The following is a 23,135-nucleotide window of genomic DNA, read 5'->3' as shown; positions in this document are numbered from 1 at the left end:
CCTGCATTAACCCTCAACTAAATATTTACAGTAGGAAGAAGAACACATGATTCCCAGACAGACACACACACACACACACACACACATATAACGCACAGCCATACATGACCACCACCGTTTTGTTTCCCCTATCTTCTTTCACCAGCTGTGGTCAGAAACGTTGCCACTGCTGTAGGGAAAATCACAAGCGCCAAAAACTCAGATGGACGTGGAATCACAAACAAAATTATCCTCAACCACCACTGCTGCAAAAAATTAGACTCACAAGGCAAACGGCACCAGGCCTGAGGTTTGACTCGCCAACGAACGCGCAAAGCCCCGAAAATAAAAAACATCCCCGAAACACACCTTTGAAAGCATGACCGAATATTAATGTTTAGGGATGGGCACAGCGTGCGCTTAAACTATCAGCAACACTTAGCAACAAATTAAAGGGTTTGCAAGGATGCAATCATTTTTATACTGTTACTGCGTTTCATGTTGCTTTAACACCACTTTTCCTCTCAGTGATGTAAAATTGGCGAAAACAATATGGATATGTAGAGGGAAATTTCTGTCAATCCACAATCAACCCCGTTAAACTGTGATAATGAATTCTGAATTGAATGACAGATTTGCAGGACGGCTACACTGTAAAATAACTCAACTCTGCACCTGAATGCACACGCAAGCAGACAAAGACCTTGGTAGGTATCAAAAAACCCTGGATCGAGACAACCACACCACAGCAAGCAACAAATGTTTTGATCAGAATCAGCGTGCTGTTTCACTCTAAGCAACCACAGCATCCCTCATGTGTATAGAACTATAGTGCAAGTATAAACAAGATATTACTCCAGAATCATTGTCTTCTATGGACGCTTAAATCCAGTCCAATCCAATTTATTTTGGATTTTGAAGGTCAAGGACAAATACTTTAAAAAGATGTCATTAATTCCTATGAAAAGGGAAGCAGAATTGGAAAAAAATATTACTATATATATATTACTATTCTACAATTAGGAATCATTAAAAATCTAAAATAGGCCCAGTAACAGACATGAGGATTTCTTATGCAACAGCCGTATGTATAACTTGGTGATCAGCGTCGGATCAGCTGATCTTAATGATCAGTGAGATACATTAGCATAATTACAGCATCTCTTTGCCTCATTTGCATTTGGAGATGCAAACATATGCACACCATCAACTGCATAAAGCATCAACAGGTGAGAGGAGGATTTGAGGAGAGAGCAGAAAGCAGGTAGAGCAGCTGAGAGGCAGGAGAGAGAAACAAAAGGGTGGTAATTCTGGAAGAAAGGGGAGATGTGGGATGTGGGGGCTGAACTGAGCCATTTCCATCAGCAGAGGGGAACTCCAAAGCATAAAGACAGTTGCCAAGCAACTGAACACGATGGGAAAGGAAAAAAAAAATATACAGACCACTTCCACGTGTGTGGGCAAATAACACATAGACCCGCGCTTTGACATACACACACATGCACACAAGGAGCCAATCGCAAAGGTTTGTCAAATCCTCGCCATTTGTGATTGGTAATGTCAATACTTTGCCGCTCGGAGCCACGAACACTTTCTGTTTCATTCATCAGCATTTAGCGGCAAACGGCAACAAAGCTCCACAAGCCAGGAGCTGGACGCGAGGAACAAAACCTGCTCCAACAATGGCACACATGAGCCACTTCCCTTTGAATCGTTTTGATGACACTGCGGTGACCACGGTGGGACCCAACTTCTTTGTCTTTGTCTGTCTGGGCGTTATCTGACGATAAATCTTAAATTACACCAGCCTGTTTCCTCAATTTTAGCTGCTAACAACAATTTCATAAATTTTTTCTGCTACAGCAAAATTGTGAAGATAATTTCCTAAATACAGGGTCTGGGAGTTTTTCTCATTGTGAGATCTGAGCGCTCCCATCACTGTTGTGTTTTGTGTGTGTTGACTCGTCACGTCCTCCTCACCTGGCCCAGTGGTCGCGGAGCCGCTGTTGCTTTGCAGACTCCCATTCCTGAGGAGTGACGGGGACTTCTGAATCCCACCGCTGACACCCATGACCCCCAGCCCCCTCTCCCCTCCTCCTCCCCCAACCCCCACTCCTAATCCACTGCTGGAAACTAAGCCCGGCCGGCCTGAGAGCGTCGAGGATGAGGAGGAAGATGGGGAGGCGGTGGAGGAGGCGGTGTTGGCCGTGGAGGAGGTGGGGAGAGTCAGGGAGGGAGCTGCCTCTGAAGGCTTCACGTCTGTGGTGAAGCAAGGTCCAAATCTGTTTCGCCAGTTGCCCTTCTTTTTCTTCTTCACCCCATCTTCCCCTCCTCCTGCCGCTGCTCCTCCGATACCCGGCCCTGAGCTGGAGGGTTGGGACCGTTTGTAGCCAGTGGACCCACCGAGGCTTGTCGTCTCACTAGCTGTGTGACTGTGGGAATTCTCATACAGCTTCCCGCCCACTGAAATGATAAGAAAGCAGAGTTGAATATTTAAGCATAAAGCCCGCGGTCTCTTGGTGTTTTGTTGTGGTTTGCTGCATGCGATCCATCAAAGAATCTACTTTAAGAGGAAAGCACATCCTGCATCATCAGCTCTCTTGTAAATTAGGGCTGCAAATAACGATTACTTTCATTACTAATTAATACGCTGCTTGCTCAATTAATCTATTAGTCGTTTGGTCTATGAAATGTTAGAGGCTTTGAAAAAGGCAAATCACAATTTCCCTGAACAGACACTGACATACCTAAAGAGCTTGTTGTGTCTGACAAACAATCCAAAACCATAAGATATTCTGTTTACTCTCATAGAAGAAGAGCAAATATTCACATTTCAGACACTGAAACTAGAGAATATTTGCTTAAAAATGCAGCCTGATGAGTGTCTTTGGTTAAACCCTCATAATGGGGAAAGTCTGCATCTTTCATACTTCTCATTGCAGTTTGTAACACGAGTTTTCTGTGGAAGCATCCAAGTCATTTCCTTCTTTTTTGTCCTTGTGCTGAATCTGACAAATGGTTGTGGAAACATGCCTTAAAAACTAAGGCATCACTGTAATAAGGAGACCAAAAAATGTGGAAACACTGTTGTCGTAAATAAACGTTTGTTACCCGCAGAAGCCGTAGTGGCGGACATCAGGGAACCGAAGAGTGTCGTAGTTCCCTCCGAAACTCCACCCTCTGAGCTCGGCTTCACAAGGCAGCTGCTGAAAGACGGTGGGGACGAGAAGGTTGTACCACCCCCGGGACGCAACGATGAATCTGAGAAGCTTAGGAAGTCTGAGGAGGAAGGAGCAGAGGGCGTCTTGCTGGCACTGGTCAACAAGAGGCCTGGAGGAAAGAAATACAGGTGGAAAACAGACAATGAGGAGGAAAAATAGAGAGACGGGCAGAAGTGGAGAGAGACAGGAAGGACATGTGAGATGAGAGAGAGACCAGGAGGAAAAACAACACAGAGGAAACACACATTACAGCTGGAAAAGTTTCCAAACGACTCCCCCTTCCATCATCATGGGAGCAGCAGAAACACGATAACCAAAATAAGCATTTTATCTGCTCTGTCGCTCTCTATCTGCTGTACAGTCAGCCCTCCCTCATCATGTAGTCCTCCCATGTAACAGACCAACTGCCTTGAAAGCACACAAATGGATGGATACACGCACACACACACACGTACACACACACACTACTTCTCTGCTCGACACACGAACAAACACACACCTGACAAGGACTTCAAGGCTCTGATAGTACAAAACACAGGAGCTCAGCTTGAGCACCGACTCCTTTGAGGTCCTGACCTCCCCACATGTTCGTTCTTTCTGTGTGTGTGTGTGTGTGTGTGTGTGTGTGTGTGTGTGTGTGTTGGTCTTTTCCCAGACAAGGCCCCCGATTACAGGAGCCAGAGGCCAGTCGAGACGAACCACTGTTATCGCGGCCACACACAAAAGTCTGGTGCCGGGCCAGAATCCGTAACATGACACACACATAAATGCACAACTAATACACATGAACCACACTCTTATTTGGGTATTAATAACATTTTTGTAATTGTAATTGTGCTGCACTGGTGGTGGATTTTTGGAGGCTGGGCAGAGCGGGAACACCAGGTTTCTACTTATCTAACAGCGGGGTTAATTCCCAGCGTGGGAAAATTAACATGCAGGACTATTTGCAGCCATCAATTCACCTTGGTGAAAAGGCCCGGTGGAAGCAGAGGCAGACGTGGAGGAGGTTGCCATGGTGACCACGGCAGAGGGGAGGGGTTTCCCTGAGGACGTGAGAGACTTGCGGCCGCCCCTCTGTCCCACCGCATGACTTCCACCACTGTTCTTCTTGTTCTTCACCTCAGACGCTGCCTTCCCAGCGTCTGCAGCCAAGCCGTCTTTGGAACCGCCGCCGGAGTGAGCGGACGACACTTCCTGAAAGTTGGCGTTGGTGAAGCGGGCGGTGCCGTCGTCCAGTCGCTTCTGTGAGGGCGCCGGCAGAGAGGGGACACCTGCCCCTGAGCTGCTGCTGTTGTAGGTCTGGAGGAGGGAGGTGGAAAGGGAGGAAGCACAATGAAGAATTATGGTTGAACGGAAAGGGAGGACAGGAACCATGAGAAGCACCGGAACAGGGAAACAAAATTATCAAAACAAAGCCGGATGGGAAGGGGAGGACCAAAAATGGGAGAAAGGTCAGCAGGAGATTAGAATGTGTGAGAGATAAAGAAGACGAATATCAAAGGTTAATTAAGGTAAAGAAAAAAAGTCAACCAGCCACCCCTGCTGTAATATTTAACTGGCCCAGTCACAATTCACCAAAACAGAGGAGTGGGAAGAGGAGGAGCAGCCTCACCTTGTCCGGGACCATGATGTTTGGAAGGACGAGGGAGGGCGACATGTCCATGGTCTTCTTGTGTTTTGGTTTGTGTCTGTCCCGCTCCTTGTGTTTCTGAGCATGGACAAAAGTGAAAGAAAAGGAGAAACAGATGGGTGAAGCTGCTGAAGACATGTTACAGGGAAGAGAGGAATAAAGACAGACACCGAAAAACAGACATCCCACAACTACGATTCTATATTCCTCTGCATTTTAGGAAGACTGGGAAAATACTGAATGTGGAGACATACTGGACCACCCCAAGAGCTCTGAGGAAGATAAAAGCCAAAGAGATGGCAGAAAATAAAACAAACTAAAGGAGATATTAGGATGTAAGCGCAGGAGAGGGAGAATGTGTGTGGCTGACAGAAAGAGAGAGCATTGCATTTCAAAGGCGCAGTCTGAGATGAAAGCTTGGAGATCCACAAACACAAAGAGAGTGACAGAGGAGAGATAAAAAAAGGGGCAGGAGGCAACAGGAATTCAGCGCGCTGCAGTCTAGGGCAGAGTGTGTCTAAGTGCCTTGCACTGAAGCGCGCAAGGTCCCGTCGCTTCATCCAATCATATCCTTCTTCTTGGACAATCACAGCTCAATTTACACCCTCGCTATCGAACGTGCCGCCACCTTGCTCTCGCACCCCTGATGTGGCGACTGGGTGGGAGTGCATTTACACATCAGACGCACGCCCCGCAGCCCGACACCTCTCCGCACGTGCATACGAGCACACAGGTGCACGTACACTCGCACGCACCTTTACGTGGACCCTCACACACACACGCAGGCAACACATGTACACACGAACTCTCGACGGGACGGTGAAAATATGCAGCGATCCTGAGAGATGACATGGGACTCAACATGCTTGTAATGTTCAGTGTCATGACAACTCTGAAACACCAGAAACCAACCCTCCCCCTTCTCCCCCGCCCCCAGGGTCTCGTTGAGGAGTGATTGCATGGAGGCTGGTGACAGTTTAGCCAGACTTCCTCTATGACAGGCAGTTAACAGACATCATCAGTCAAACCAGGAGATAGCAGCTCCACTGTAACCTCTCTGCACGCTGACTTCCGCTAAGGCTAACGACGCTCTGGGGTTAACAGTTCGGTTTATGTGCGTGTTTCTGGGTACAACTTGGAACCAAAGCCGCAATCAGCAATTATTCTTCCCTTTTGTTTTCCGTTAAGCAGCTTTAATTTTGTTAAAATCATGTTATTCCATTCAGCCTGACAATATAATTTACATTATGTATGAGTTTGTTCATTTTATACACATTTCCACAAAACACATTTCATATTTTTTGGAAACGTGGGGATCCTCTCTAGAATTTAAAATAGATTTCTGTGGGTTTAAACAATGCTTGGCTGCAAAGTATGAGATTGTAATGACTGACCTGCTGGCAAAATGCTGTTTGTTTGTTTTTAACCGCCAGTGATTAGCTTTTCAATTAATCAGTCAACAGTTTAGTCCATTAAATGTCAGGAAACAATGGAAACGGCCAAACCCCCAATGGCGTCTTTAAATTGCTTATTTTGTCAGATCAACAGTCGATAACTCAAAGATAATCAATTACCAGTGATACAAAACAGAAAGAAATACACATTACAGAGGCTGAAACCCTTTTCCCTTTTTGCTCAATAAACTAGTCACTTTATTATCACAGTTTGGCTCCCTGTAGGACTGTTCCCCAAATCAGGCTTTTCAGTTTACAGCCCGACATGCTGTTGCTCCTGCATTGCTCTGCATAAAACGACGCAGCTTTACAAAGCAAGACTTAAAAGATGACACAGGAGAAAAGCAGAGTGAGAGAAAGACAGTGAGGTAAATTCTTTGGGATTCCCTTGTTGTTTTTCATTAACATTCCAGAGGAAGGTGTTGATGGACAGAGGCTGAGTTGAGAGGGTCGGATAACACACACACACACGCAGAAGGACCCAAAGCACTGGGCGTGGGAAACACAACACACACACAATGTAACCCTGACACACCCTTATCAATCAGGTCAATTGATTATACAGGCAGAGACAAAGCCTTTCAGCGTGTCCTTTCCCCTCTTTCTCTGTCGCTGACCATTAGCAGCCTGATCATTTGACATGTCCGAGTGCTCTTTGAGACTGTGTGGGGTAAATATAAGCGGTGGCAGAGGATGAGGGCCACATCTATTTATCAACAAACTCCCCAGCAATGAGCAGCACAACAGTGGGCTGAAGCCTCTCCATCTATGTCGAATCGTCATCACGGGGCTCTGAAAGTGGGGGACTTTTCAGCAGACGAACACTATTCCCTATAACTCTCTTTTCTTCCTGGAAATAAGTGCAAATGTCTTTGGTTTCTTGCATTTAGTCACTAAAAGTGAATGTATTAAATTAGGGGTTTTCCTTATCAGTTCATCTGCAGAACATGGTGAACAATGCCCATAAAGAACTCCCAAAACCTAAGCCGGCATCTTCAAATTGCTTATTTTGCCCAAACAATTGTGCAAAGCCTGAAAAAATGTTACTTCAAAAGAGAAAAGCAGCAAATGTTCACATTTGAGAGGCTGGAAAACACAGAATGTTAGGGCATTTTTAATTGATAAATTACATAGAAATTATTAGATTATCTAAACTACTGTTAAATGGTTAATTGATAACTCAAAAGCTTCATCACTGCATTAAATCAAACAGCTTTTTGAACTGCACACTGTTCAAAAGCTTGTACCTTTCCTTGCTGTCATGATCGTGGGCAAGAAATTTAAATTCATTAAACTAACATTGTTACGTAACCAATAAATGGCCTGTATCAATGACAAAGTAATGCCTGTTAATTTGGCATAAAATGTATTCTAAATGGTTCACAAGTCAATGCAGTGGCCTCAGGAGGAAGATGAGAGGGTGCAGACACCGAGGCGAGGAGGAGCGGAGAGGGAAGACGGGGGGGGGGAAACGGAGGAACAGGAAGTAAGGGGGAAAATAATCCGCCCTGGCCTGGCAGGAATTCCCCTGTGCAGTTTCCTGCAGGATTACTGACCAGACATTGTGTATGTATGGATGTGTGTGTGTTTCCTGCAGGCCTTTTCTAAGCGGGCAGAGTGGGGGATCTTTTAGCCCCTGCTGTAGTTTGACTGCAGGCTCTAACATGAGGTGGGTATACATCTGAGCCTCTAAACCACATAACAAATGCATGTGTGGACACACACACAAATCTGAGCCTACTGATCTCTGACCCTGGAATGTGGATGGAGAGAGAGAAAACAGTGTGTGTGTGTGTCTGTGTGTGTGTCTGTGTGTGTGTGTGTGTGTGAGAGAGAGAGCGAGAGAGAGAGAGAGAGAGAAAGAAAAGAGGTACTCTAACTGATGCAAATAAGGCAGTATTAACAAAAGCCAGGGCATAGAGGCTCAATAGTATGTGGACAAATCCACACACACACACACGCACGCACGCACACACAATCATGCTGAATCTGGCATTGTTTGAGAAAATGACAGATAAAATGTCACACAACATGCTAAAAGCTCTATTTGGACGCCACTAATTACATTATAAATGAACAGGGAATGAAAATTCTGCTGTCTTCTTTCATGCTTGTTCTAAATCGAAAACAATGAACTACAACTGAAAAACAAGATGGAAACTCAAAACACCAAAGTCTTATTGGCACAGCATCATCGACAACATCTCTAATCTGCATAATCACACGTTTAAAAGTAAATGCAACATCTCATCAGAACAAGAGCATCTCATTCAGAGGAAGTGGAGAAGTTATTTTTTTACACCATTCAGGCGACAGTAAGGAGCTTGATGGAGGGGCCGACTTCCTCTGATTTTAGAAGTGCGGAGCTGGCTGGAGGGCCAAGAGCCACTTTCAAAATGCATCCATTCACTCCTCAATGTGAAAACACCAATAGTGCATCTTCAGAGAAAAAAAAAATCCTTGTTTATTGTAACTGTTTATATTCATAAGATTGCTATCGCTGACTCGAAACTTGCGAGGCATACGGTACATAGAAAAACAGGCAGCTAAAAGGTTTTCAGTGTTTTTTAATTAGAAAGTCACAGCAGCCACTTGTAATTAAGATCAAGACGCTTTTTGTAAGAATTGCTTTCACTGTTGGTTCATATTGCATTGATGCAGATTTAAACCATCCCTTTCTTAAAGAGAAAGGCTCCTTTTCTTGTTTCTAAGGTGGTCTGGACCAAGTCTTTCCTCGGCTAAAATATTTTCACACACACACGCACACACACACACACACACACACACACTCACACACACACACACACACATGTCTGAGTATGTTACATATTTGTCTTTGCTTGTTTTATCTAATGAGCGCCATGTTTTTCACTTTGCGGCGATCCTATTTGCCGTAAGCGCTTGATAACGCTGACTTCACACGCCGACAACAAACTCAATATTTGGATCCCGTCAACTCTGGATCCCAGTGATCGCTACTCAAGAAGGGAGTGAGGATGGATGCATTTTCAAAGTGCTGTGCAAAAAGGGCACATTCTTGAGTTTGGTGGGGAGAATCAATGACACTGAACAGAAAACTACGCCCTCTCTAAACAGCTCAACAGTAAAGGGACAGTCGTGTTTGTACCATAGTGGGTTCAATGTCTCTAACACCTACTGCACCTATTATACTCTATTATAGTCCTGTAAAAGTTGGACATGCGGTGTCTTCGAGCAGAAGTGTTTGTGACTATTATATCACGCTGCCTCCTGATAATGATAGGTTTCATTCAGCTGCCGTTGGGGTCGTGTCCTCTGCTCAGACAAGGGCTCGGTACACATGACAAAAAACAAAAAGTGGAACAAATGACTTGACATCTCCTGTAAATTCTGATTTTTCACAGCCTGTGATTACATGTTCTGCTAACAGCTGTGACTGATTAAGTCACACTAATGTAGCATTCATTAGAGGCTGGTGGGTGGCACGAGTGGGTGTATGTGGGCTGCAGTCATACCAGCATCAAATTAAAGGATTTCTGTGATATTAAAGGCCTTGTTTAGGTGAACTGAAGGACACGTTGATGTGTTTTGAGGTGGGCCACATTTTTACACTCCCAACTGTCAAGACCCCAGCCCAAATCAAGTTCATCAATAGCATACGTTCCCACACGCCTCTTTTTCTATTTACCTTTCTGATTTAAGCAAATATGCCTTCTGAGACTCCACTTTGTAAATAATTGTAAATAATGTGCCGCCAATATATTCAAAGACTGTGTCCATAAAGGCTTGTTATGGAGTCATTATAAGAGCCACTGAAAATGATTATTGATCAACGCTTTTACTGTGTATTTGTCTGTCCCTCCACAGTTTGAGCGTGTCATAGTGAGGGCGTATGTTTCTGATGGAGTCACAGTCGTGGGTTGAAGGCATAGAGAGGGTAAGGTCTGAGGGCTGTCTTACCTTCTTGTCCTCGTCTGGGGGTCTATCCATACACTGAGTGGAAGAGTCACTTAAGCTTTGAGACCTACTACCACGGCCCCTGCTCCTTCGCTAAAAAGTAAAGAGGAACTTCAAGTTACTGGATGAAGTCCAAAGAAAAAAAAAGGCTAGAATAAGATCAAAAAGAACTCTGTGATATAAAAAAAAGTGAACTTAAACTAGAAAAGGCTGACCGAACTCAAAGATAACTCATTTCAAAAACAGTCAAAAGACATTGGCACGAGCATTGAGAAAGCTTATTGGTCACTACTGAGTCAAAAATGCATGGTGGCAGTAGGTATTTAGAACAAAAACACATTATACCTCCACTGTAGAAAATACCGGTCCTTTTTCAACTTTCTCTAACCAAATATAAGCATTAGGCATTGTCATTTAAGTGTAAACGGCTATGAATACTACACACTGCAAAAACTCACAGCATTGAAAGCAACAGTAAAACCCCACATTGTTTCATTGTTGTTTTAAAACTCCTTTGCCAAAACTAAGATCTAAAGAAGCATCATGGGACACTTTTGATGGGTCTTGGTTATCTATCTCAGCCCAAGACAGCTTGCTCTTGCACATAATATCTGTTGCCATGGTGATAAACAACTACATCCTCAAATTACAGCCATATTACCTCCAGGCATAGATCAAGGTTTTTGTTTACCCAGTCTCTATTCAAAAGTACAGATCTATGACCACAGACTGTGTTTCTTTTGGCATTTCATCCAAAAACTGACTCTCCCAGGCAGCCTGGTGCACCATGATCCTCTTCTGGCTTCACATGCAGCTCACTGTCTGAGGCACATGGCAATGTTTTCCCTTTTTAAAGTCTAAATCTGGATTCAATGCTGACATACTGCAAGTTAACGCGTCCTGGAGTTCAGACTTCACTGCTCCTGATGAACACTCAAAACCTCTTCTTAAACACTACATGATCATTCAATCTAACACAAAAAGCCTACAAAACTTGCCAAAAGAGAAGCAGAATTAACTTATACCGGGACATATTTTCTACTTTGTTACACTTTCAATTCAATGAATACAACTTAACTGTGCTGTAAATGTGTTTTTACTGCTAGAGACCAGTTGCTTTGGAAGAACAGCCAATCACTGTCACAGAAGACGCTTCAAACCAAATGCAGCTGAGTGCCAGCAACAGTTCATTTACACTCCTTATATTCATATGTAGTCTCGATGAAATCTTCCCAAAGATACATTTTCACTGTAGTCCACACTAAACAAGGCTAATCTAAGTTTGAAATTGGATTTGGCCTCTGACTGAGTCCAGTCAAAGGCCATATGTTGCTAACATGCCGTAAACATCCATCAAATGGTATTTCATGAAACCCATTCTGCTAACAACATTGCTTTCCTCATCATCGATTCCCTCTCATGCATTCCTGTCATCCATACAATCCCATCTTAATGACATTATGCCCCAGCATCCAAAGCCATTCATACATGATCAATATAGCAGCATGAGTCTTTTCATCAGCTTTGTTAACATTGCAAAATGTCACATGTGTGAGTTTGTGCGTGTACACACTCTAAAGCCTGTCCTGTGTTTCCATCTTACCGCTGTTCCAGACATCACAATAATCAAGTCACTTTAATGTTTTTTATATTTGCGTCCCTCCCTCAACTGACGCAAAGCGTGTAAGTGCATACACGTGTACATATATCTTGTGATATGTTGTTAACTACTGGAGAGGTGGAACAACATCTGGAACACAACAGGACGTCTCTTCAGCGGACGTGTGTGCTGAAAACACATTTCCTCTGCATATCCAGTTGCTGGATATGTGTGTTGATATGCCTCTCTTTTTCATTCACCTCTTATCTGACTGAACTCTGCACGACAATGACTAGCTATCCAGGTTTGCATTATGCTGGGTGCATAGTCAGAGCAAGGCTAACAGACTGTAAGACTGCGCTCATGAAGTAACCAGTAACCAGTCATTAAGGAGTGAAAGCCAATTCTATGTCAAAGACCTGTACAGACAAAAGAGATGTTTTTTTTTCCATCTTCTTTGGGTGAACCTTAATGCTCTTGTAAATCACATTAACAAATCTCTGTGTTCCTATGCCTACTATAAACAGAGGAGAAAAGTACACCACTGATCTCGGCCTTTTTATTGAAACCATGTGTCCAATTCAAGCAAAGCAGCACAAAAGCTACTGCTATACCTGCTGACCAAATGATACAAGCTAATTGACAGGACACGTCAGTTGGAAAACTAAGACATAAATCACTGACATTTCATTTTCCTTAGAATATCAAATACATAAATAACAATTTAGCCTTATTAGCCTTGGTGACCTTACAGTGAAAACCGGCTCAAAAGGACTCCATCTAACACTTGCAAAACCAACCTACTTAATACCAAAACACAAGGGAGTGGAGGGGACGATGGGCCACTGTTTGAGAGACTTGAGGGTTAGGGAAGGGAGGAGGAATAAGAGTAGATGGAAAGGGGTGGATGGATGGTAAAGGACAGGTGAAAGAGGGGCAGACAGAGAGGGGATGGATTCATTGGTCCTGTGAAAGAGGAAGCAAATTTGGGGGAGAAAGACAGCTGAAGGGAAAGAGTACAGAGACCAACAGAGACTGGAAAATGTCTAAAGGACGGAGAGGGCTAAGCAGGAAACCGACAACGGAGGAAAGATTGGAAAAAGATAAGGGTGGAGGAAAGAGGAGAGCAGCATTGAGGAGACAGGGATGAGAAGAGCTAAGGGTGGTAGAGACAGCATAAAAAGATGGACGAAATGATGGTGGGTCATCTCTCAGTGGCAGCAGAGAAGTGCAAAGGCATTAACAGGATAAAAGTATTTCTCACTGTGTTACAGGTAAACCAGTGTGTGTGTGTTGTGTCTACACACTCATCTCTGATTGCTGTTAGTGGAACAAAAAACACAGAAATCCTGATGCAACTTGTTAATGGACACAGAACCTTTGAGACACTCTCTGCATTTACATACAGTCAGCTGCAAGACAGACTGGTTTCATACCTAAATTAAACTGATTAATGCTTAGTTCATGGGGAAACAAGCATGTGCATGAGCCTAATACAAGCTAGAGAGCAAGACTTGTCATGTACTGTCAAATTCTATGTTTCCACCATCATACTGACAAAAACACAAGCTTGCTCCTCTGTTTAACAGCATAAAGAATGATTAATTTAACTTAACCAAATCAAAATACAAGATCTATCTCAATCTAACCTGAGCTCTCATGTGCAGACAAGTCATGGCTACAAGTTTTGTTTTCTAGTTGAAAAGAATGACAATCTGTCTGGTGATGTGTGACGCTGTGCTTCAGAGCATCAAAACACATGCTATCTGAGGAATATGACAAAACTATGAGAGGACACTTACCAATTTGCTGTGGTGGTATTTGCAATATCCACAGTACTTGACATTGTCTGCGTCCGAGCCTTGCTCCTCACATAACAACCCCGCAAACTGGGCACTGTGGCAGAGAGTTGTGTAAGGGACATGAAAAACAAAATGCTTCTCAACAACATCCACGTCAACACTGTAAAACAATTAGTATCATAATCCCAACCAGTACTGAAAATGAAAGTATGATTTGTGCACAAGGAAGTGAAAAATAAACCAGGCTGTGTCGCCATTATGGTTTTAAAACTTATGTAAAACCACACGTTGGAAGTCTGAACAAGTTACACTGCATACGAGTTTATTTTACACTTTCAGCAGTTGAACAAGTGGAACACATACAAAATCTTGATGTGAACAGTTTCTCCAAAGGTTTTTCTATTAAAAGCCTCTACTTGAGTTTGAGTGAAGAAACTGAAAAACAATCTGCTTCTTTGTCTTTGTGAGGTTAATGTGATGTGAATGAGCCTCACCATGTGACATGGAAGGCCTGCCTGCAGCCATGTTTGTTGCAGGTCATGCAGGCTCCAGTAGCTGCTTTACTTTCTCTGCCCTGGTCCTCACAGATATAACATGTCTAAACACACAAACACACACAGTTAAAAGAACCATTTTCATTCAAAGACAGACTCAGTTCCTCGTAATGACAATCTTCATGGGATTTTGTGACACGTCTAAACGCACAGATGAATTTCGTTACCTTGTTGTAGCGCTCATGTGGCACAGACTGGAGTACTATGGGCTCCATAGTTGAGACGTTGGCGAATTCCACCTCAGGTATGTAAAGGGCACAAACCACATGGGCCCAGCCTGCAGAGACACACAGAAAACAACCTCTGCACATTAATGACAGCAAGAGGTACAGAGCTTTTCTGCACACTCTTTTAAAGTTGCGACTCATGACACAGACTCTAAAAAATGTGAAGACTTCACACTAAATGCATAACTGATTTTACTGCGCTTCTGCGTTTGGTCCAGGTCGTTCGAGTTGGTGGGAACACACCGTATGAACCTCAGCTCTGATCACACAATCAAATCGAGACAGCCGATGATGGGCCTCCCTTCTCACCCATTATATTACACTACAGGACACATCATCTCCCCTGACTCTATCTGCACAGTGGAGTTAAAGTCCAGTACAGTTTTGATGAAAGCTGTATTTCTTTCTGAGCTGTTTGTGACCATAAGTGAAGATAAAATAAAACCTTAAGACTCTGAAGCTCCTTGTCAGAACATTTGTTGCCAATGTGAACCCAAAAAGGTATAGACCAAAAGCCCATAATGGATAAAACTCCTTTGGCCTAAACCAAGAGAACCAAACACAACCTAAATGTGGTCTGGGCTCGTAAATATTTTAATTTGCAAACTGGTAGTTAATCTATCTAAGTAGCCGTTTATTGAGCCTTAACACACACACAGCTGCCTGTCAGTGAAGACAAACTGGGGGCGGTGGAATGACAGTGGGGCATGGTGGAGTGGCAGGAGAATTGACGACGAGCTGAGGAGGAGCAGAAGGAGGTCAATGGGAGGTCAACTGGAGGTGGGAGTCTCCTGCCACACTGGAGGTGTCTGTTTTTCCCCATAGCGGAAACAAAAACAGGCTTAAACTTACAGTTGAACCCCTGACCTGCCTTTGACCTGGTGCGCGGGACAGGGGGAGGAGGGCAGAGGGCGGGACGGAGGGGAGGCGGCGGGTGTGAAATGGGGGCATGTTGTTGTTTTGAAGTCCCTCCAAGAATCTGGAAGAGGCCTATAAAACAGGACTATAAAAGTGGCACAGCCTTCCTCCTCAAACTACGCATTCACACTTTTAGCCCCTAAAAAGCCAACAAGGCACCCTTTCCAAACATCCCTCACTCCAAGAAGCTATCAGAGTCAAAGGTGTCGAGACGACGAGCTTCAGTTTTGTCGATAGCAAATCTGAAGCGTGTCGTGATGTCAAATAAACAAAAAAGAAGCAAAGGGTTGTCTTGATAATGGCTTTATGAGCTTCTGTGGTAAGGACTGCATTTATTTTGTACTTACAGCAGCAGGTAATGAACAGGGAAACCTCATCAGCACAATCAAGAATATTCAAGAGTGACAGTATCGAGCTCCCACGCTGCTGCCACATATTTAATATTTCTTCGCACTGATTGGTAGGAAATGAACTTGTTGCTGATTTTCCATCAACACCCCGTAAATATATGGATGTGACAGATTATGTTTGAAGCGTTTCAACTTTGTATGTTATTATCTATAAACTTCTTCTTCTCTGCCTGCTATACGTTAAGATGTTGGATCATTACCCCATTTCATACTAATACCTTTGCCCTGCTTTATTACTGTCCCACCTGAAACAACTAGCACACAGATCAACAAGTGAAGAGGAATGGAGCAGAGACGGTGAGAGAAAAACGGGAGGAAAGAGAGAGGGAGAGAGGGGTCATGGGAAGGGTAAAATAAAAGAGAAAGTAGTAAAACGGTGTGTGTTAGTGTTGTCCTGATGCCTCCCTGCAGGCCTGGACACAATCCCACAGCTGTGCCTCTCTCTCTGACTGACTCAAACACACACACACACACTCACATACGCACAGAATATTTACAGTCTCCACCAAGCTGACCTCCCAATGAACCCAGAGAGGAGACTCCTCACAGGCCATGCACTATACCCATCCTGGCCCGCCCCCTCATAAACATACATACACACACGCACACACACACACACGCACACACACTCATAAAACATTGACTGGCAAGGACGGTAGAGAGAAGCAGCACACACAACAAACACCAACATAACTCTCCCAGCACGCTCACACCCCCTTAAACTTGCCGGTGACATGCAGTTAATGACAAAATACACAAGAGGCTCACCACAGATGTGTGTGTGTGTGTGTGTGTGTGTGTGTGTACGTGAGAGCTGAGAGCGATTCTACCTCCATTGTCTGTCCTCTTGAGGGCTCCATCTTTGTGGGGACACAGCTCACATCTCTGTGGGTAAAGAAGAAGCCCCAGGTCAGAAACCACCGGTCAACCTCATGTACTCAGGGTGAAGTAAGGGTGAGGTAAACACACAAGTATGACAAACATGCCAGGATGGGAAATAAAATGACAAGCGGCCCTGACCGGGGCACAAGGCCAGAAACTCTCCGGCCACTATCTGCCACTAAAAGGTTGTTCCTTTCTTCACGTGTGTGTGTGTGTGTGTGTGTGTGTGCGTGTGTGTGTGTGTGTGTGTGTATCTGCAAATACAAGTCCTCATGCAATTATCTCTGCTGCTCCGACCCTGACAGTTCAACTCTCCTCAACCCACAAACAAGCTTGTGCTGCCTCAAATGCATGTTACAAAGAGCACAGTGTATGTGATCTGTAACAGAACAGAAAGATTTTCCTGGCCCTTATTTCCTTCTTTCTTCTCCCACCAATATCACTCTGTTGCATGTCAAAGTTCACAGTTAACAAACAAGAGTTAAGGTGCTTCTGCGCCGCATCTTAAAATTCATCTTTCTGAACAGGTTTTCAAATATTCTTTAGTTAATTATTATAATTGATCTACTATAAAGTTCTGTTCAAAAAGTGGTGTGCAATTATATGAATTCTTCATTTACTCTTCATTCTGCAATACCCCGTATAAATAACCTTCCCCAATAAGCCTTTATTAGACAAAACAAAACATTAAGATTCATTAGAGATCGACTCTGCAGGTCAATTTAATTCAGACCACTCAATTCAGGTAAGGCTCGCTTTATTTGGCAAATTTGAGAATGCAAAATAAAGATTATAGGTCATTGCTAATTGTTTATCTCTCTTCAATTAAAACAATTTGCAGAAAGTTGAAGACTGCACTTATTTACATGCATTTTTCATGTTCATGAAGTCACTCATTCAGAAAAATCTCTCATTTTACCAGTTATGGTTATCTGCTAACTTTGCACACGACGTAATTCTTTGTGAATATACACATATAGAAATGCTAACTCCTTTTAAATGCTTTTGTACGGGTATATTTTATTGTCTTGAAAGAAACACCTGACCCATATTTTGTATTTGTCAGTCTGGAATGCTGGACAAACAAGTTTGGACAAAGATTCCTTCAAGGAGAACGAAGTTTGGCCATATAACACTTTACACATGAGCTTTGATGTAAAGGTTTTGTACACTTGGACAGTGTTTGACAGTTTTGCAATGTTCAAAGAATTTACATGTACTTAAGTGACTTTGTTATTGTCAGATTTCGGCCCTTAACTCATTCGTAAATGCCATGTCAGTAAGAGGTTTGACGAAAACCTAGTTATGCAGCTACATTTCTGCTGGAGACATGCTGCCCTGTGCGCACACATGAATAAGATCTGCAGATCATTCCTAGCACCTGTATCAACAACTAAGTGAGTAAATCTCAGCCTGACAAAATCTCGACAGATCCTCAGAAGTTTGCCGAGGTCACATTAAGTTTAAACTCGACAAGCCGTACCGGTTTGTGGCTTTTTGTGTCAAGTTTCACAACAAGAACATGTGAAATATAGAAGCTCTCTAGCCCGATGCAGTTCAGTCCTACATGACGGGATTCAGAGATCTGTGGAGAGCGGGTCGGTCCAGCAGCAACAGTTGGAAATACAGTGAGTTGCAGTGTTGCAGTGCTCATGAAGAATAGATAGCTGGACGTTTGCATGCCATCGTATGCCACACAGTTGGAAAACTGGCAAAAATCAAAACAGCATTCATGCTATTCTTTTATAGAGCTTTTCAATCAGGATTAAACCCCATTTGGTGAAATATGATGGTAACTGGTACTGTGGGCTGACAGGCAGGCTAAGGTCAAGAGACAGCAGGAGATGGCATATGCCACAGAGAACCCTGTCGGTGCAGGCAGTTGTTCCACAAAAAGTGGCGGCAGCAGCAGGCAGGTTCGGTGCAGATCTCCCTTATAATTTCTCTATTTACGATGCCTTTGATACTGCAGCTCACGTCAAGCTGTTAAGAGATTTAGGATGAAACAACAGACATAGTGGACTAAACAAAAAAAGCAAGCTTTTAAGGCTCGCCATTGGCAGCAATGATACAATTTCTCTGTGATTAATAGTGTCATTTAGTACAATTCCTTCTTAGGTATCTTGTTTTCAAAGAAGCCAAAGGAAATCCCCATAAAGGCAATTTTGTATAGCGCAACTGACAGCATCCCAAACATCTGAACTGTCACACTGCTTTAAACCTCACATATGCAGTAAGCCATACAGCAAGGCTGGGAAATGTGCCAACGTGTATTGTTGATCATCTGTTCTTGCATTGTAAGATTTTATTTTTCACATGCCAGAGGCTTTAAGATTCATAAAGAAATACATTTTCTTTTAACAAGCAGTCCTTTTTAAATGATGCTAAGATGTTGCTGTAATACAAACCAATGTTGGTTAGTTGTTTCTGTTGTCATCCAGTCCTGACATGCAGGTTGCAAACACATATTGTGAACTAATGACTCCTCTCCCTTGTTTTCTGTTTTATCACACAGCAAATAAAATATTCAGAACCAGTAGACATCTCACATTCAGTAAGAACTCAAAGCAATGTTCTCATCAGCACTTGAACTCAAAATTATGTCAGTGCTTCCTCGAATGGTAATGAACAGGACTGCCAACAATGGGACTTCAGAGATACCGGCTGCCCATGCTGATGAGATATTACAGTGTCTTCAACATGCATTGTGCCATTTAAACTCTTTTTTCCAAGCTCTTTGAACGGACACACTGATGATGCAAGACTTCAGCTGGTATTGTTTTCTTGGTGCATTAATAAATGACAGCACTGTTCAAGAACGAGCATGAGGTCCACCATATTGACCAGACAGTCCCGTTATTCCAGGAGGTCACTCATAAATGATGAATAGATACTTGGATCGTGTGACTCACCACGCGGGCTGCTCTCTCCTGAGATTCACACTTTCTGCAGAACCAAGGACCAGTGGGCACCTGCACGATGCCATAGCAGGCTGCAGAGAGACAGGGGAAGTGGGGGCATGGAAGTGAATCATCACAGTCAGAGCAAAAGACTACAGAATACATTAACACAGTGATAATGAAACCACATGAAACCTGGCGACACTTGGTAACATCTCTAACAATATCACACTCATCTAAACTTGCAATTATTTTTCATGTGTGACAGGAGGCAAACTCAAACAGACTGCTGCACATGCTGCTGTTGTTTTTACGTCACATTACTGACCGCTGACAGTTTGCCAGCGCTACAAAATATTTTAAACCCCTGGGACCAATGCAGAATCACTGGTAATGAACTGACAACACACAGTCATCAGGCTGCGTTCACAGTCCCATCTTTACTTGACCTCCTACACACATTTGTATGACAAAGGTCAAAGAGTTGTCAGCCACGAACACAGTTGCAGATGTTATATTTTTATTCATCCTGCACTTTGATATATTTCACAAAGTTCTGTCATTTCATGTTTTGGCACTGCATTAGCAAACTATGATTTACAAGACGGACTTGAAGCTGCAGTACAGGCGGTGCTACCCTAAATGTGGCAGCGATACCCTAAATAGCCTACCTCTACACATTTTCAGATTATGTCTGATCCCCCCGGCCCCCATAATCCAATGAAATAAACAGCTATAATCCAGATTTCTGAGAACAAAACACCCAAAGGTTACCGAGTTTAAGTGAAAAAAACGGGTGACCAGGCTTAAAGACACAACATCAAGTACCGATTGGTTAGGATATACTTATTCATTTTAATAATCATGGCTGGCTGATCCAATCCATGCTAATCCATGCTAACCCATGCCACACACAGTATACGAATGCTTTGTTGTTATTTTAAGATTTTCTCTCAGACTCAGAGGAGCCCTCAAACACATTTTATTCCTAATAAATTTGTCTTTTGCCGGGAAAGTTTTGGTGAGTTATGTTTTGTTTCTGTCGAGTTTGAATGAAGTGTGTTTTACAGCGATAAAATTATTGTTTGTGTCAATGGAGTCTGGTGACTGGTGAGAGCAATATAGTGGCTGTTTCTGGTTTAACAAAAAGGTCTATCTCTGCAGGGATCATTTCCATGTCAGACACTCAGAATGACAATCTGAGCCTGTCAGTGGCACAAACAAATGCTTTTAGTGGACATACTCTGACGCTATGCAAATGCCCGGAGGTACTACTTTGCAGCCCGTTTTGCGGCTGCAGCACTCTGGCTCAATACTTGACGATTTTCAAAAATTGTTGTCTCCATTAGTCACTTGAACACAAACACATGAGGAAACAGAGTCCATAAACACAGGTAGTATTTGACAGGAATTTGTCCAATTCGTCTGGGACACTGAAATCTTCCAGGACATGTGGACCGGCACCAGTGTTTTCTAATGGAAACCCTGATTGGGAAATGCAGTCAGGAAATGGGTGTCCAGCTATTGAAAACAACATTACCTGACGCCAACATTCCCAGTTCTAGCAATTATAAAACTTTCATTTTAAGGTCTGTTGATTCCTGAAATGCAAATTAGCCACTCACTAGACATTGTTGAATGTTGCGAGTTAATGCTTCCTGGCAAGCATCTTTAAATTAAACAGAAACTGTCATAACTGTGGTTCAGTGGCAGATCTGGACAACTTATCGCATGACATGACAGAGTGCAGCTGCTTATCTCAACCAAAACCCTGTCTATTATAAACTAATACAGTACAGCTTGTGTGCTACCAATAATTCACCACAGGAGGAAGATGTGGCTTCCAAACCATGTTGCCTGTGTATCCTTCCAGCCCTACCCAAGCATGTGTCTCTGCAAACCATTACACTTTAAATAAAGCATATAATGTGCTCCATGGTCACTTATTAAATTATTAAAAAGAAATTTAACCAGACAACACTAGATGTTTAAGAGCAGGCTCATGTTTGATATAAGCATTTGATCTGTGGTCTGATACCCAAAACATTGCAGCTTTCAGTATTTATTAACAAGTGGTACTGAAGCATTAAAACTCTACTATTATTCTCGACAGACCTTGCGATAATAGAACATTGTATATGATGCCTGAAGCACACTTGATACTGAGTATTACAATCCACCAATAATAACTTTCCCGTCTAACTCTCGGTCTAGTTTCACAATGTGCTTAATCTAAGACAAACTGACACATTATTTTCTACAGACTCATAAAGCTTGACAGGCTCAGGCTGGGATAATGTGACGCAACCTTACTGTAAAATATTAAATACTTTGAGATTTGGAATAATTGTGTCTCTAATCATAAAATACTAGGCCATATCACCACTAATAGTGCCTAGGATTAGTTTCTGCAACTTCAAACCACCATGAAGAAACATGTGGCTCAAAAGGTTTAAAAGTTTGACTAGATCTGACATGTATGTAAGAGGCAGCTTGTAGGTTCGTTACAGATGTGCTCCTGTCAGGCTTATTTAACAATTCAAACACTCTAACAAGCTGTTTCAAACAAACCCGTGTAACTAGTGCAAATACATTGAAATGCATTGGCAATGGCTTCAGGTATTACAGACATCTCAAACAGTTTCGGTCTTCCACTGTATGCCTCATGGACACATGGCCAGCTGGGAGGTTTGTAAACACTGGACGTCATCATCGGAGTCATCTTGGGTGAGCACTGGTTTGGCAGCACATCACTGTCACCATAGTAGAAACTAACATGTAGCCATTAGAAATTACCTTTATGCTTGCACGGCTCCAAATATTGGACTCAACACATAAAAAGCGGCGTCTACAGAAGCTGACCCTTGACACTATTGTTTAGCAGACAGTGGGACGAATCACATCTTTTAGTGTAACCCTGCTTCACTGTGTCCCACTTGACAGCTTCTGGCGGGGATAAAAATATCATCACGACTCGCAGTGAGAAATGTGTTCATAAAGCAGCTGCCAACACTCGTCGATGGCGGATTACACAGACTAGATGAACCCCCAAGCCAAAGCAGCAGACTGCCCTGCTGCATGAGTTGCGCCTGACCTCAGCCTGGCCTTGGTGAGGGCAGGCGGAGGAGGCGGCTCCATACGGAGTACTCCATAACCTTGCAACAAGACAACGCTAACTAGCCTGCAAGCTAACTGCTACCTGCTAGCCAAGCTGCGCGCAGCTTACCTTGATGCACGGCGACGTTGCAGCCGTGTCCGTCGCAGTAGACAAGCGGGTTTTCCGCCCAGCCTCTCTCGTCTGAGCAAACACAGCAACCTCCGATCATCTCCTTCATATTACTCGTCGAGAACTCGTCGTCCACCGCCAGACAACGCTCGCCGGAGACCATCTACGAAGAAAGCGGACATGCGGAAGAATACGATACACAGATAAACCGAAACCTTCGCCGAAGACGTCCCTCTTTCCCCTGCTACGCCGCTTTAGGTCCCACTCGTTCGAAATGTCATGTTTTAAACGTGTTTACGTCCCTTTTCGACCCAATATTTTTTCACCAAAACATCCACTTCACGGCGCGACGGTGAGGAGAAGAGGGGGGACTTCGTAGAGAACAGGAAATGC

General features: G+C 43.4%; 1 protein-coding gene across 6 annotated transcripts in view; it reads right to left on the bottom strand.

Annotated features, from left to right (window-relative positions):
* The window catches only part of mllt10 (MLLT10 histone lysine methyltransferase DOT1L cofactor), a 40,863-nt gene extending 17,728 nt beyond the window's left edge, over positions 1-23,135 (bottom strand). For 5 of the 6 annotated variants that reach the window (XM_076761444.1, XM_076761445.1, XM_076761446.1 and 2 more), the window contains exons 1-11: positions 22,743-23,039; positions 19,529-19,608; positions 16,565-16,619; positions 14,347-14,456; positions 14,120-14,223; positions 13,626-13,719; positions 10,227-10,316; positions 4,816-4,911; positions 4,166-4,502; positions 3,091-3,309; positions 1,960-2,442 (exon numbers count right to left, since the gene is read on the bottom strand). In XM_076761444.1, coding sequence (XP_076617559.1) covers positions 1,960-2,442; positions 3,091-3,309; positions 4,166-4,502; positions 4,816-4,911; positions 10,227-10,316; positions 13,626-13,719; positions 14,120-14,223; positions 14,347-14,456; positions 16,565-16,619; positions 19,529-19,608; positions 22,743-22,905 — 1,831 coding nt within the window. In that variant the 5' untranslated portion in view covers positions 22,906-23,039. Of the gene's footprint in view, positions 1-1,959; positions 2,443-3,090; positions 3,310-4,165; positions 4,503-4,815; positions 4,912-10,226; positions 10,317-13,625; positions 13,720-14,119; positions 14,224-14,346; positions 14,457-16,564; positions 16,620-19,528; positions 19,609-22,742 lie in introns of all 6 variants that reach the window. The other variant, XM_076761447.1, reaches the window with a different exon arrangement.

This window comes from Chaetodon auriga, chromosome 21, assembly GCF_051107435.1.
Source record: "Chaetodon auriga isolate fChaAug3 chromosome 21, fChaAug3.hap1, whole genome shotgun sequence".
Classification (NCBI taxonomy): Eukaryota; Metazoa; Chordata; class Actinopteri; order Chaetodontiformes; family Chaetodontidae; genus Chaetodon; species Chaetodon auriga.
Note: the sequence above shows the minus strand (reverse complement) of the source record. Positions and strands in the feature narration are given on the sequence as shown.